At 40.4% G+C, this 16,081-nt stretch overlaps 1 protein-coding gene across 15 annotated transcripts in view; it reads right to left on the bottom strand.

Annotated features, from left to right (window-relative positions):
* The window catches only part of SIPA1L1 (signal induced proliferation associated 1 like 1), a 348,029-nt gene that overhangs the window by 62,409 nt on the left and 269,539 nt on the right, over nucleotides 1-16,081 (bottom strand). For all 15 annotated transcript variants that reach the window (XM_023537071.1, XM_023537059.1, XM_023537062.1 and 12 more), the window contains 3 exons: nucleotides 9,567-10,140; nucleotides 8,674-8,948; nucleotides 899-1,168 (listed from right to left, as the gene is read on the bottom strand). In XM_023537071.1, coding sequence (XP_023392839.1) covers nucleotides 899-1,168; nucleotides 8,674-8,948; nucleotides 9,567-10,140 — 1,119 coding nt within the window. The remainder of the gene's footprint in view (nucleotides 1-898; nucleotides 1,169-8,673; nucleotides 8,949-9,566; nucleotides 10,141-16,081) is intronic.

Consider the following 16,081-nt stretch of genomic DNA (forward strand, 5'->3'; position numbering starts at 1 on the left):
GGGGGAAAGGACAGTGGGTGGACAGAAAGAAACTGGCTTCTTCTAGCAGGTTACTGAATTAGACTGTCTCCTTCATTAGTGTAGGTAATTTAAGGTAACAAATTTATAGCGTAACTATTTAAAATTTTATGGCTAATTTTATTTACATTTTAAAAGTACTTAATATAGTTTAATTTTTGGCCTAGATTATAGTTCAAAGTGCTGCATTTTATAGTGAATTACAGACAAGTGTACTAGGGCATCCTTGCCAAGGAAGAGCCAACTGGTTATCATTTGTGAGGGAATTTGCTGTGCCTTTTAATTTAACAACAAATCTTGGTTCCTCACTTTTTGGGATCCCTCAATTCCTCTCCTTTTTGCTTATTTTACTCAAGACTGAGTGTTTTTAACACATCTACGATTCTCTTCTACTTTCAGAGCGGTAGAAAATGTTTGCGCTGTACTGGTTGTTTTCCTTTCTCACAATTCTTCATCAACAAAGTGACAGATACTCAACAGAAAACATGCATTCTGTTGCTATCGTCATATCACTTATCCCCAAAAGATGAAGACTGTCAAAGGTGATAACATGGTCAATGTCACCTCAAGGCATCTACCAAGTTCTAATCCACGTGGCTACTAAGTGCGTGCAGGGATGATTTTTGTTAATCCCACAGGGAAATGAAAGATAAAGCACAATGACCACTACACGCAGCAAAAGGCTATGCTGGAATATATCCTCTTTTATCCTTATGGCTTTGGAATACTGTCATGCTTCGAAAGCCACGCGTGCATGCCTCTCAGTTTTAATTATTGATTTCCAATAAAATATGGGAAGACCAAAAAGCCAGTGCTTATAGGTCTGGTGTTGCTTAAATTGGGGGCAAGGCCGAGAGCAAACCCGTGAAGGCACACTCACCGCCTCTCCAGGGGGCGCCCGTCACTCGAGATGCTGCGAGGAATGTTGGCGGCTCTTTCTGGAGGCGGCATCTTCCCATCGCCCTTCCCGGCATTCAGCCTCGAGGTCATGGGACTCTGCACCTGGGACGGGACTTGAGGAGCGTGAGGACCTTTGCTGGCACTCCTCTGCCATTTGTTGTTATTTCGGAACGGAAACTTGAATTCGTATGAAACCCCTTCATTCATTTTGTACTCCATCACCGGCATGCGGTAGGTTTCAGAGCAACTCCTATTAGGGGTGGGCACAGAGAGAAGAAAAATTAATATTGTTTTTTCTTGTTGGTGGAACCACACTGATTCTCATTATCAGTTAAAATGAATCAAACACTTCATCCTCTGATTTAAACCATCTTTAACCACTGGGCCCTATAATTATTTTCCTTTCAAAAACCAGAACCCCAGGAAGTATTAGTATTTTTCTTTGCTCAATCCCAACTGTTGGGTCTGCAATAACAAGTCCTTAAACAAAGAGACTCAAGGTCACCCTGCTGGGGGGTGGGAAGATACTGAGGCTTCAGGGAAGGCCACTGGAATAGCATGACAAGGTAGCAGACCCCTAAGATGGGGCCTCAGAGGAAATAAGCAGTGAGGTTTACAACTCTTCGTTGTGTATTATGATTGGGGTTCTAAAAGGGTGTATAGTTTTGAATTTGTTAGGATTCTGATAGTCAAAACTTAAGTGGGAAGAAATCTTGAAATCCAAATTAAGAGCCAAATTTAACTCAGAAGGAGAGGGGAAAAAAGCCAATTACAGAAATTCTACAATTATCAAATGACCAGGGCATGAAGCGTAATTTGAAATCAGGCTTTCCTCCACCCCGAAAGTTAGAAATCTTCCATAGGACGGCTGTCCTCAGATAGCAGCATGAGTGAAATTAATGGCAGGCACAAATGTGTTCTGCCACTTTAGCCCCTTTTTTTGTGCTACTATCCCAACCTCCAAACCTCAGGAAATAGGGAACCTACTTTCTGTTCCCTTTACCCAAAAAACCAAGGGATGATCAAGCAACTATCGACTAATAGACAAATTACTGAAAAAACCTATTCCCACTAAAGCATTAATTCAAACTGTGCATTCAAACTACATCATTAAGTGAAAAAAAATGACTCTTTCTTAAAGGAATTTCAAAGATTGAGAAGCAAGTGGGAAGATCTGGAAAGGAAAGGTTAAGAATGATTGCAAAATAGCCCTTTGAGACGTACTTTATAGATAACATAAGAAGAGGAGTCCAAACCAATACTGTCTAATAGAAAATAAAATGTGAGCCACAAAAACAAGCCACATGTGTAATTTTAAAATGTCTGGTAGCCATATTAAAAAAGTAAAATGAAACAGGTAAAAATTTAATAATAATTTTATTCAACCTAATATATTCGGAATACTATCATTTCAACATGTAATCAAGAAGTTCGTATTAATAAAATTACTAATGAGGTATTTTACATTCTTCTAAGTTTGTTGTGTATTTTATACATATAGCATGTCTCACTTGGGACTAGCCACATTACAAGGGCTCTAGAGCCATAAGTGACTCACGGCTTCTTATTGGACAAAGCAGGACCCAAGAGCATTCAACTGAAGACCTGGACCTCATTTTGGGGAAGGGGTCATGTTGGTGTGAGAATAAGCACCACAGAAGGTGTCTGTCACTCATTCATGACCTTGTCTATGTATCTCAAGGTGTAACTCTTGACATTCCAGATGTACCCCACAACGCGTCCCCTCCCATGTCTCCAGGATAGCCATAGCTTTTGAAAGTGCTGCTTTTGGAGCAAGTACATTCGTTGGCATCCATGCGCTCCTCAGTCTCAGCTCAGGTCTCCCATGGGCATCCTTCCCTACAGTTTCCTTAACTACCACCTCCTCAATCCCCCAAAAGCCTAGGTCAACCTTAATCTAACCCTCTGCCCAAGATTCTACTGTGCACCTTTTATGCTTTAATGACAATGGCTTTCCAATTTTTTTGGACTACAATCCCAGTAAGAAATAGAGTTTACACTATGATACATCACAACCACACACACACACACACACACACACACACACACACACACACACACGTCCTTCCTCTGATAGCTTTCATTATGCTATACTCTGTTAATCTATTTCATAAAAAAATATACTGGGTGCAACATCCTAAACTGATTTTATCATAAGAGTTATGATCTGCAATTTGTAAATTTTACAGAACATGACATTACTTTTAGCAGTTAATGACTTATGTAATCCCTTTTCTCTGATATGAAAATATCATCTTAGGCTTTGATATAATTTCTAGTTTTGATTCAGATATTTGACAAAAAATATGACATTGCAACATTTTGCGGGGTTCGTTAATAGAGGTATTACTGCTGTATGGTTTGAACTCTTCCATTTCTGACTAAATATGGCATATTATACACTATTTACTGCTCCGGATCTGTAAATATAATGCAAGAAAGCTATAGCTTGCCAAAAGAATATTAATAAAAATAACCTATGGGGAAACTTCTCTCCATCTCGAAATCAGGATTGGTTTTGCTTCTCAGCCGTGCTCTGCTTTAACTTGTAAACTCAATGGATCATATCATTTCCATCCTTTTCTGTTGGCTGCTAGGAAACACTACATGTACATAACTTTATTATCATGTATTTTGGGCACTAACTTTTAAAAAATGTTCCCCTAGGTCAGGTTTTCCCACCACGCCCCTTCCCCTGCCCGCTCCACATACACAGACGTCCTTCACTGTTTTAATTCTGTGATACTCTGCATTCTATATGTACCTTCATTGGCTGCTTCAAGTCCATACTGCATCAGGGTAGAGGATGATAAATGATAATGGAAACAATAATGATGTAATATAAAACAGACAAGTCGTTTTCACTTTGGGGGCCTTAGTTTCTTTGTGAAATAATTGCTGAACTTTCTTCTAGATCAAATACTCTCTGGAATAATCATTTGAGCTGCATAACATTTAATACTAAAACTAGTTAAAAGACCCCAATTAGCCAAAGACTTCATCTTCTCTATAGTCTATACTTAATTTCCAGCATTCTTAACATATAACTAGAAACCTTCGGCATATTCCATAATTACAGAATATAGTCTGACAAAGCCAAATGGGGAGAGAAGATTTGTTCATAGAAGACGGAAGACAAAGGTTCCACAGAGCTACACCTTGGCCACCACCTTCCACGGTGAGGCGGACCATCCACTACCTTCCGATCATTCAGTCATCTCTGTAAAATATAGGAATGACACCTGGAATCCAGAAGTGAGCAGCACATCGAAGAACAAAGATAAAAGCTGGCTTTTAATGATATGCCTGAAAGTTTATAAAAGGATTTTTGTTATATCGTCTCGAGAAAAACTTGGTGTTGAACAATAACAACTAATAAACATAGGTCACAATGGACCAGACACTAATCTAGCCTCGCTACGACTCTCTGAAATGAGTATATCAGTATCCCCATTTATCAGATGAGAAAATGTAGACTTGGAGAGATTAATTTGCCCACGACCACACAATCAGGAAGTGGCAAAGCCAGGACCTGAACCCAGAGAATTAATTTACTTTTGGTTAGTCTTAGTTCTGTCACTAAGCATACTTCTATTTCAAGTCCCCATACTTCTTCACCTTTTAGTAACTATCACATTTCACTCAGGGCAGAGCCTATGACAAAACAAAAAACTCAGCAACTTTTAAAGAGCTATGATCAAAAGAAATTAAAATGTGAGGGCTAAAAGTGACATATAGTGACAGGCTGAAACCATAAGTTAAGTAAAAAGCCATTCCATTCACTTACTCTCTTTTTCGGTCTTTTTATTATTCCTCACTTTCTCCTTTAATTTCTTATTACTCATTACTCTCTCTCTCTCTCTTTTAAGACACTAAGAATTAGAAAAACAATCGAACAGTATATAGAACAAAACATTATAATACCAGACTACTGAATCAGAAAAATTAGATGTTTGAGGACAGCTAGGTCCTTGATAAGCCATGTGACTTTGGCTTAGAAACAAATACTTACCCTCATCTGAAATATGAGAGATTTCAACCAGAAGATCTCTAACAGTCCTTCTAGCTCTAAAATATCTGCTTTTACACTTTGAAATACTTGTTTTTAAAAATGAAGAAAAAATGTTGTGACCCATTCTTATTTAAAATGTAATTTGGTCTTTTTATGTAACTTGTTTTTCCACACTTCTCCTTGAATAGCCCTTGATCGCTTTCTTTAAAAACTGCAGGCTCCTGGCCCTCCAGAAAATAAGTTTGCCCTCCCATGTAACGCCATCAAACATCAAAATTTAATATGTTATCTGGGTATTTTTCATCTTGCCAACAGAATAGAATGGCTGTTCAAGACTCAGAGGTCGCAGACACCGAAAGATTAATACTGGTCATGAACTTCGGCGTCTGTGATGGAGTGGGGTGAGGCGTCCCACCTGCAGGCTCACATCGCACTCCGGGGGAAATCTTCCAGGTAAAGTCCGCAGGTAAGTACCAACCGGTTCTGGCAGGGCTGCTTCCAGCATGCTGTCATTCTACTTAGCCGCGCTTGCTCTCTGGGCAGCTCCCGAACCTCTCCCAATCTCCTTCTCCTCATTGTTTCAATGGAAGTAAGGCGGCCATGGAGATTTCTTCAAAAAGCCCAGTACACAGTGGGGGCTTAAAAAAGTTGCTTTACTTTCCTTGTCCCTTTATTTGTTATTGAAGCCCCGCTTTGTTGTCATTATACTGGCTTTTTCATAAAAAACAAACGAACAACCCAACAAACAAAACAAAACAAAGAATCCCCTGACTTTTCCACGTGAACATACATGGGTGTTTGTAATCACATACGATCACCATGCCAGGTGCCTACGGCCTCAGGATACGGGCAACCCTGAGGAGGGGTGGGGGATGCGCGTCAGCGTGCCGCAGGGAGGCCTGTTCAGCCTCATGCTGGAGCTGCAGTAACGACTGACAGAGAGTGACTAGTCAAGGAACAGAGGAATTAGTTGCTAGGAAAACAGCAGTGGGAGTGTGAAGTGCGGAGGAGAAGGAGGAAAAAAAGACAGAAGAGAATTATCTTATTTTGCTGAAAACTGTAGCAAGGTGCTAATGCTTCAACTGTTCCTTTGAAGTCATTTCTAAAGGCGGGAAATGGAGAGCAGGGCTTTTATTCTGCCAAAGGCCTCGATGGCATCATCTCACACCTGCTCTGAAGGTCAGACAGCGGCTTTTCAGATGGAAACTGGGTGAAAGGGACAGAGTGTGTCTCTGAGGCCCGTGGGGCTGTGCAGTACACTGGTCCTTCATCCCGGCCTCCCATGAGGCATCCTAACCAACACCCTTGGTCGTGTCACTACCAGCTCCGCTGGCGAGGAGAGGATGGTAACTAGGGCCTCAGAAGCGGTGCTGGGAGAATAAGGCAAAGGCGGCTCACTCGTCAGGGGTGTGCTGGAGCTGGCCTGTGCTAGTTTGCAGAGTGGCTGTGAGTCTCCATCCCAACTCTGCATTCATGGTGTCACGTTGGTGGCTTGAAATCGGCCACAGTGGGAGTATTTACGCCATGAGAATCAGCAAATGTTAAAAATCAAGGTTCTTTTCCCCAACCGAAAGCCAATTTAGCAGCAAGCCCCTGCTTATGCTGGTATATAAGGAAAAGATTTGTGTCCCAAGCATACAAAGTAGCAGTTAGGAGCCTGGATTCTCAAGTTAAGACTTAAATTTTCCAGATGACCTTAGGAAGTTACTAACCTTTCTGAATCTTGGTTTCTTTTAAATAGGAATATTAATAGTATTACCTCAGGGTTGCTTTAAGGGCTAAATGCACTAATTCATATAAAAGTGCTTTTTCCAGGACGTGGACATTAATTACTCTGCAAATGTTAGTTGTCTGTACCAACACACCACAGAAGGCGCATCCAGTCTAGTATCTTGCCCTTGATAAACCACCTCCCATCAAGGACTCATCTATCTAGGGCCGGGCCTTCAGATCCATCTTTCTAGCAACCTCTATTCACAAGTCATTGTCTGTTATCTTACCCTTTCATTCTGTTTCCTTACACACTCTCACACACACCTATTTCCTATTTCCTCCAAACCTCGCCACCTACCCCCTACAAACTGGGGAGACAGAAACAGGGGGAAAGACCTCTGAGCAGACAAGATGGCGTCACGAGATCTACGGGCTTCATTCTGAGTAGATTAGTCCTCAGACTAGTAGCTGTAACTCTGTGCTGTGTGTAACGAAGGTTGACAAGTTACAAAGCTTCGTTATCATCTCTAGTTCACAGCTGTCTGTTCAGAAGCAATGGCGTGGATGATTTGTAGGAGACAACGAGGAACAGAAGGCAGACAAGAGGAAGAGCACAGAGCACTTGGAGAGTACTGTAAGGACCCAGCAGCCTTTCTGATCCACCTTGAGTCAGTTCAGCAAAGTGCTTGACAATGATGATGAGCTTGGAGAAACCGGAAAAGACCTGGCTAACTAAGGCAGGGTACGTGTGAAAGCCGATTTCAGAACATTCCTCCCAACTCCCCCCCAACCCCTCAAAAATAGTTGGAATAAAAAGTTCTGGGTATATAGTTTCCAGAGAAATCCAGTGGTCCAAAAGGTAGCGTTCCTTAAGGCCATTAGATGAAGGGATTTCACCATGTTCTGACAGAGGTACATAATTTCTGGGCCATCCAGGGGTAAGTAGTGTTTAAGAAACAGTACCTTGCACACTGTCTGGTCTGTAACATTTGGTTTTGAGAACTAAAGTCCATTTAGATCGTCATTGCTGCTTATTTTTTAAAGGACACAAATGACCGATTCTAACTGTTAATACAGTCTGCTATCCGATGTTCATGAATCTGAGAACTCAGCGGCAGACTGGTCATGTTTCAGGGGGAAAAAATAGGACGAAGAATATTGTCTTGGCTTTAGAAGGCCTAAGAATTAATTGCCAAAGCTTAAGAGAAACTCTTAGAAAATAATGGGTTCAAAGCAAATTAACAGATTGAAAAAAACTAGCAATAATGGCATGGGTGCGCCCAAAGGAGAAAAGAAACAGTTGATTAAATTTGTTCCATCAGGAAACTTCCCGAGAGAAAAAAAAAATTAAATTTTCAACAGCACTGCTGGCCTGGCAGGAGCCAGGAGGGGTGGGGAGCTCCTGGGCTTCCCTTTTGGAAAAGGATGGGGCCAAACTGCTGAAGCAACATGAGCAAGATCAGCTTTTCTGAAGCCAATCCCTGACACAAAGATGCAGTTCAGAAAAAGTTTGGTCAGTCATGTCTGCCCCTCCAAGCTGAGATAGCCAAGGTCAAAACAGAACTTTATAGAGTTTTGGACAGCAACTGGGTACAAATGGGAGATTCAGAAGAATAAGAGTGTCATGGAACATTAAAGAAAAACGTCTGATGGTTTGTGATGCTGAGCGTCTTTTACTGTTTAGTGTGTAATGCTTCTGAGTTACTGGTGTGAGATGTTTAGGACGGATATTACCAGACTTCCCTATCTGTAACGGCAACTTCATAAATCCAGAGATGTAAATCTTGGGAACAGTCCAAGTTAGTCATTCTTCCTAGCTACTGTTGCCACATTCTGAAAGGGAATCGTATCCTGAATTGGCCTCTCCATGGATGGACCTTTCCGTATCACGTGCAATATAGCAAATCACGCTCTGCACAGCGCCCTACTCCCCCACCCAGCAGATGTCCTACGTGGCACACGAATCCGGCCCTGGGCTCCCAAGGTCACAGCTGCCAACTCAGACTTACCTCCGTGGGGTGCAGTCATCATGGGGGGGAATAATGACAACCTTCACTGTGACAGATGTTCTTAGGAGATCGATCATCTGCTCATGGCTCAGAGTGGCCACCGCCACCTTGCAGATCTCCACCAGCCGGCTGCCCTGCCTCAGCCCTGCCTGCCAGGCATAGCCGTAGGGCTCCACGTCCGCCACGATGCCCTCGTAGTTGACATGGAAGCCAAGCTGTCCCAGCCCATTCCTTCTCAGAGTCATCTCCACTGATTCACAGCCCTTAGACACAAACTAGACAAGGAAACAAAAGAAACGGTTTAACCCACAAGGTATTAAGTGGTAGACATGGAACCAAAAAAAATAGTGCAAGCGAGGTTATTTCTGAATACTCTACTGGAAGATGAACAGCGGTCGAGTTATTTCTCCTTCACTAACAGCCATTCATCAGGCCAAAAAGAACATACTTGTTGCATCCAGGAACTCAATAGTGTCACTGAAGTTACAAGGAAACCTTTGAGACCTACAGGGAGCTGGCAGCAAAGAGAAACTGTATTCTGCCTCTCACTTTGTCCTTAAAAAAATTCAAGGTAGCAGATATCCAATTAATTCTTTTCAACAGCTAAAGCAGACTGGCTGGGCTAAATCATCAGTCACCAAGGCAATGAATCACACACAAACAGGTTTCCAAAACACACGTGCGCACAGTAAATGTGTCTTTCCCTGTTTGTTCCACTACTTTTCTTCTTGAAAAATGATACCAAGTATGAGATAAACCCTGTGTCCTTCACATCATCAAGAGGATTTTTTTAGAGGAGCTAATAAAAGAGTACAAGCTTCTATAACTTGGCTTTAGCCTGTACTGAAAGCTTTACAAAAGGGAAACTGAATGTAGGTAGGTGGAAGACTTACCTGCAACCTTTTGACAATCTCTTTGATATCCTCGTTGTTAATGAAACTCTCCACTGCGACACATTCCCCTCGCTCGTAGAAGATTTTGAGGCTGGTGTCAGTTGAAGTCCACCCTATCACATCTCTGCAGGAACAGTTGAAAACCACACTCTTTGTTTCCTGTTCGATGAGGACGATGAACTCATTGGAGACCCCTAAGAGGCAATCTATCTCCATTGCCTTGTTGTAGTCTTTGGCGTGGACAGCCCACACAATGGCCCCCATGCTACTGAGCTCAGCTCCTGGGTATGGCTTAGACTTTTCCTTCTTTTTGGAGGCCAGAGAGATGAAAGGGAACTTGCCAGATGGGTCAATAGGGGTGTTGGTGACATTCTTTTCTGCCAGATCTTTCAGGTATTCCTGGCGGGTCCGAGTCGCCATGGCTCGGAACTTTTCTGATTTATGAGCAGCATTTTCTGCATTAATCACTTTGGCCAAAAGGAAGTCCCTGAACACATTTGACTTAGGGAAAGTTACCCCTTTGGGGATGGGAGGTCCAAAGGAAGGCACATCTCTGGACCTGGTGACAGCCACACTAAGAGAAAAAAACAAAGATCAAAGAGAAAGAGGTGTGTCAACATTTCTCAGTCTCAAAGCCAAGAGAATAAAATATATTTTCTCCAAGACAAAGACAACTCTCGAAAGGAAAGTAACTGTCACTGTTCCACAAAAAATAATACACATTTTCACTTAACGAGAGCACACTTTTTCTTTCATCCACATTTAGGATTTAAAATTTTTTCTAGGTCAAAAAAACCCCGAAAAGCTTAAAGAACTTTCTTTTCATTAACAAATAGTAAACCAATCATAACTCCAAGAAAAAAAATTTACTGTGTTCTTCACAAAAGACAACATTTCCAGGAATGGGGGGTGGGGGGGTGGGAGGGATTACTATAATCACATAACCTGTCAGAACAAGCATAGATTCTGTAAAAACACAAATGTGGTTTCCATTTCAGATCTGATGCCCATAAATAGACAGCTTATAATGAAAATATAAAAAGATGCATGACATAAGAGAGATGATTAATAATTCTTTTTAAGTAAATAAATATTACTTGTTGGTCTTTGTGTCAGGCATTATGCAACCAAATCAAAAGCATAACTTAAAAGTGAAAATTGACATTTGAGTAAGGTATTAAAATGATGTTGATCTTGATAGTAATAGCAATAGTGCTTTAAAATCATAATTTTAAAATGAGCTATTCTTTGGTTCATATTCTCCACCTTTGCTGTTTGACTCTGACAATTTGATCATGAGAATATTTTCCTTTTTCCATTTTTTTATGCGAGATTGATTTAAGAAAGCATGTTCTAGTTATTTCTTCTGCATAAATATTGCTAAAATTTGGCCTAAGAAAAAGACCGCACGAGTGTCTGTAATAACCTATTATTTTTAATCTCAAAAAAAATTTCCTGAAACAACAACAGAAATTAAATGGAAACGAGGTTGTGTGTTTTATATCATGTTCCAAGATCTCATCCCAGGGCCTCAGCAAAGTTTGAGAGGACATAATTCTAACAGATCACATCTCTCTTTTTTTAAAATTACCTAATCATTTAAAAGTGAGTCAATTACGCAATTGTACTAAGCATAAAGGAAGCAATACAAAAATCTATTTCATCTAAACTCTCAGAATTAAAAAGACATAATTGGAGAGCATGCATCTTTCAAATTAAATTGAAGAGCTGTTTCATTATTTTTTATTTTAAAATCTTTAAGATCTTTGCTTTTTGCTTTTCAAAAAATGATTACTTCTTTTAAAATAGGATAAATAAAAAACAGCAACTTCAGATCAAATTATACATTTTGTCAGGAAATTCCACAGAATGGGCTATTTGTTGATTTTCAAAAAATATATTTTTTTCAAAAGACTATCAAGTTCACTTCATGACAAAGAAAGGTGGCAAGCAACACTCCATTTTCTAACTGGAGAAGAGAATTCACAGAAATCTCCATATGCATTATAGCTTAATTATACGAGTATTAGGAAGGCAATTTTTCTTGTCTATTGTGAGCTGTCTGGCTTGAATGCTGACAGCTGTATAATTTTAATTTGATCATGTTATTTTTTTTCTAAATCAAGCAAAAGATGCTAAAATCCAGATTTGCTAGCTTTTCTAAGAGGAATCCTGTAAGGATCCAGAAATATTTAACAACTTTCATTTTTAAATTGGCAATTTCTTTTCTTGATAATTTCATTTCAAATTGTTACTCTTTCTCAAGAAGCAGCTGTGATTTTATTTTAAATAAGGAGAGGAAAATGCTTAGCATGGGATGTGAATATGGGCACCATCCAGTTGCCCCTTAAACTCATCAGCCTTCTACAGATCTATTTATTAACTGATAGAACTTTAGACAAACATATACTGAAAACCCACCAATAATTAGAAGCCTCTATAATGAAGGAACTGAATCCTTAACATATAATTATCACTGATTCACCACGGTAGGGAGGTAAATGATACAGACACTAAAATCAGCTTCATATCATTAGAAATAGAATCCTTACTAAGAAGATGAGAAAGATGATACCCTAGAATGCTCTTTTCAAATAAAAGGTTTTGTTTTGAGTAAATCTAACTTTCAAGGTTTTCTACAAGGTTAAAAGCTCATTAATTTAGATGCCACAAATTCTGAACTCTTGATAATAAAGCCTACTTTAAGCTAAATAGAAAGAATATTTTTGTCTGCATAAGAAAAAAAGCCTTTTGAGAATTGCAGTTTGCTATATATGGATACTTAAAACATATTAATTATAAATGATTCTTGCTATTTTAAAAAGTAGATTCCAAATGGCTTCTGCTTGGCCACACTTAAGTTTGCCTTGTATGCAATATTGGATCTCCTTAGAAACAATACATTATATAAAATTACAGCCATGCCTATTTACTCAGCATGGTAGAGGCCGAGCATATTCTACTCAAGAGGGTTCTCTAGAGCAGGGTCCCCAACCCCCAGGCCACAAACCAGTACTGGTCCGTGGCCTGTTAGGAACTGGGCCGCACAGTAGGAGGTGAGTGGCAGGCTGTTAAGGGAGCAAAGCTTCATCTGTATTTGCAGCTAGCATCACCGCCTCAGCTCCACCTCAGATCATCATGCATTAGATTCTCATCGGAGCCCTGGTCTCTGGTGCCAAAAAGGTTAAGGATCGCTGATCTAGGGACAGAGCTCAAAGGCTGAAATAGTTACAGAAAGTTAGCATTGGAAAGAAAGGACATGGAGAATTCAGTGTTCCTCAAACTCTGCCAATAAAATCTTGAGTTTCATCTTAAAATTCATCTTGATTTTGTATTCTACTGCAGAATATTTATGTTTAACACGAAAATATGTTCTGTCTCTAATCTTAGAGTGCGACTGAGGGACCGGGGAGTTGTCCTACATCTTCTTCTGTCGTTTGACATATCCCTGAACCTCCATTTGAACAGCTGGTAAAAATTCTTCACTTCTCTAGGAATCGACTCAGAGAAGTAAAACGATTTGCCCAGAACTTGTTAGAGAGAGCCAGGATTGGAAACTGAGTCTGGACAGCCAGCAGCATGCTCTATGACAAGACTACACTTATTTCCTCTTAAGGAAATGTTTTTCAATTTCTCGCTCTTGAGGTGCTTGCCAAAAAGACCACCCACGAGAGTCACACGGCTGAAGAGAGCACCATTAGGCTGTTTCTAGTGGGTCTGGGCCTTGTAACATTTTCTGGTATCAAAGACCTTGGATGAAGTAGCAGTTCTTAATACCCAAAGCCAATTTCAAGTTGATAATGAGAATGTTCCAGAGACATCTGAACAGAAGTCTCAATGGAAAAAGTGAGACGAATAAGATAGCTGAACTTCTGAAGCACCATGGAAATAGCAATAAACAATTCCCAGCCCCAAATTTAAAAGGAAGGGGACTTAGCATCAAACAGTAGAGAGAAGCTTCCCCTTCTTGCAGCCTGGATCAAACTGCCAGTTTGGTGAGCTTTCTAAGAAAGCAGACCTGGGCAAAGAACAGGAAGACTAGTGGCAGAACAAATGTGTGCCGATCACTCCCCCTCCGGGAGCCTTCAACTTCTCACAGCATTCATTCGCCAGCACTCACTGAGCACGGACTATACACCAGACACCAAACTAATGTTGACCGTCAAGGATGAGATGACACAGGCTCAGCCCTCCATTAGCTCAAGGCCTGGAGGGGGCCAAATCCAGTGGTTTGTGTGCTGTCCTGGGGAGGAGTGGGGTGCTGCTGGAAACACTTAGGAAAGGCATTTTATCTGGTCCTGAGCGTCGGAGGAACCCTTCCGGAAACAAGAAAAGCAGGAATTCATCAGATGGAGGAGATGCATCCCCCCAGAGAGTAGCCCAGGCAAAGAGAAGGGCAGAGTACAGTATGTTCTGGGAGCTGTAAGTAGCTCCACATGGCTCAGAGTGAGGTAGCGGGTAGGAGAAGTGGTCGAGGTGCCAGTGGGGCTGAGAGATGGGAGAGGCCAGACCTGAAGGACTCCATGCAATAGATTAGAGTCTGAACTTCTCCCGAAATGGCTTAATAAGCATGAAGAGTGACATATTCAGATTTTCGTCTTAGAAAGTTCAGCTACATAGGACAATAGGAATGCTGATTAACTGTGGCTTGGAATAGACTGTCTGAAAGAAATGTCCACCACTTGACCGACTTTGACCCCTCCTCTTCAGTTTAAGCTTGCATATTTATGCATATTTATTTATTTTTATTCAAGAGAAGAAAAGAGGGAGGGCACGGGCATTTACTGTGCACGCACCACACTCCCTGCCTACATGAGACACTTTACTTATGGGATTTTTAAAGTAGATGTCAAGCAACCTTTCACTGCACAGAAAGGGAAATTTAAGATCTGAGAGGTTTAACAATCTGGTCTGATTCCAAGTGCTTTTTGTGATATATCATAATAACGCCTTTCAACATTTATTCCACTTTAACCACTGGATATGGAAATATTTCTGAGAGAAGTAACATATATTTCTACCTTCCTAAAAACAGTGATTGACCACAATTTACCATTTGTTTCAAAGGCTTAGGGTCATTATTACAACTCCTTATTACTATACTAGTTATAAAATTAATAATAATTCTTTAATTTCATCAGAGTGAGTCGATGTTCTAATTTACAATTGTTTAAGACATCCCAAGATATTTTAATAATCTTTTTTGTCTCAACTGGATCCAAATAAGGCCCACACACTGCAATTAATTTTATCTTTAAATTTTTTTTCTGTTAATTCCCATCTACTGCTCTCACTTTCTCTTTCCTTGCGAGTTATTTACTGAAGAAAATTAGGCTGGCTGACAGAGTTGTCCAGAGTCTGTCTTTTGCATTTCCTGTAAATTGGCTTCTCTAGAGGTTTGATCAGATTCAGATTCAAAGGTGAGAGGGTCGTGTTCTCCCATTATGCAACACACATTTGCCTATTCTGGTGATATTTGAAGCCTTTGTTAATCAATGCCTCAATGCCTCAATTTATTAGTTAAAAAATGGTGAAGAAAACTTTTACAATGTGTTTCTATATAGTGAGGCCCTAGGGGTGAGTCATGTATATTTGGTTGTTTGCTCTCAAACCAAATGACCACAGACTGTGCTTATTGAATTTGTATCTTAATGTGAATAATTTTTCTGTGTCTTCCTCATCAGCAATCACTTACTGATGTTTTCAGGACATCCTTGCCACTACGCAGTTCCTTCATCTTTTTGATATGTTGCTTCTAATATGCTCTATCAACTGGAACCAGACAATTAAACTCATTGTAAAGATACAAATAAAATAATAGAGACTGGAGGGCTCTCTTATCAGGTCATGGGCATAGGCATTAGTACACAGACTTAGTGATTCATTTCTGAGTTCTTGGCTCTGTCTACTGTTCAGTGTTAACTCGCCTCAGGAATTAGCATGAATTACGTCAGTTATTCCTATATAAACTTTGCAGTCCGCAGGGAGAGAGCACACACATTTCAGGGCCTCATTTCCATATTACTATAAGGATTTTTCTCTCTTGGTTGCCCTGTTGCATCTCAGGGCCTCAACTAGTGCCCAGCACATACATGATATGGGCCGTAATGAACTGGTAGGGAAAAAAAAAAAAAAATCAATGAATAACAACAATAAGCTCCTAATTTGTATTTCTGTGTACAAATTTCCTTGCATGGTGACACTGGGTAATTATCCTAAAATTTTATATTGTATGGTGTTATTTGATGGCCTAAAACTCTAAGGGCTTCCTCTGGCTGGTAAGTTTTCCTGCACAGCAACCCTCTTACTGTACTTTCCACCCTTCTTCCTGTGTCTACACTGCAGTACACACTACTGGCTGCTCTCAGATTTTTTTTCCCCGTTGAATTCTATCCAGTGTGCTTTGAAACACACACCAAATCCCATTTTGTCGTTAAACATTCCTTAAGACTTCAGCCTCCACTGACCCTGCACTTCTCCTACACAATTAGAGCAGGAAGCTCCTTTGAGAAAAC

This window comes from Pteropus vampyrus, unplaced genomic scaffold (assembly GCF_000151845.1).
Source record: "Pteropus vampyrus isolate Shadow unplaced genomic scaffold, Pvam_2.0 Scaffold177, whole genome shotgun sequence".
NCBI classification, from domain to species: Eukaryota; Metazoa; Chordata; class Mammalia; order Chiroptera; family Pteropodidae; genus Pteropus; species Pteropus vampyrus.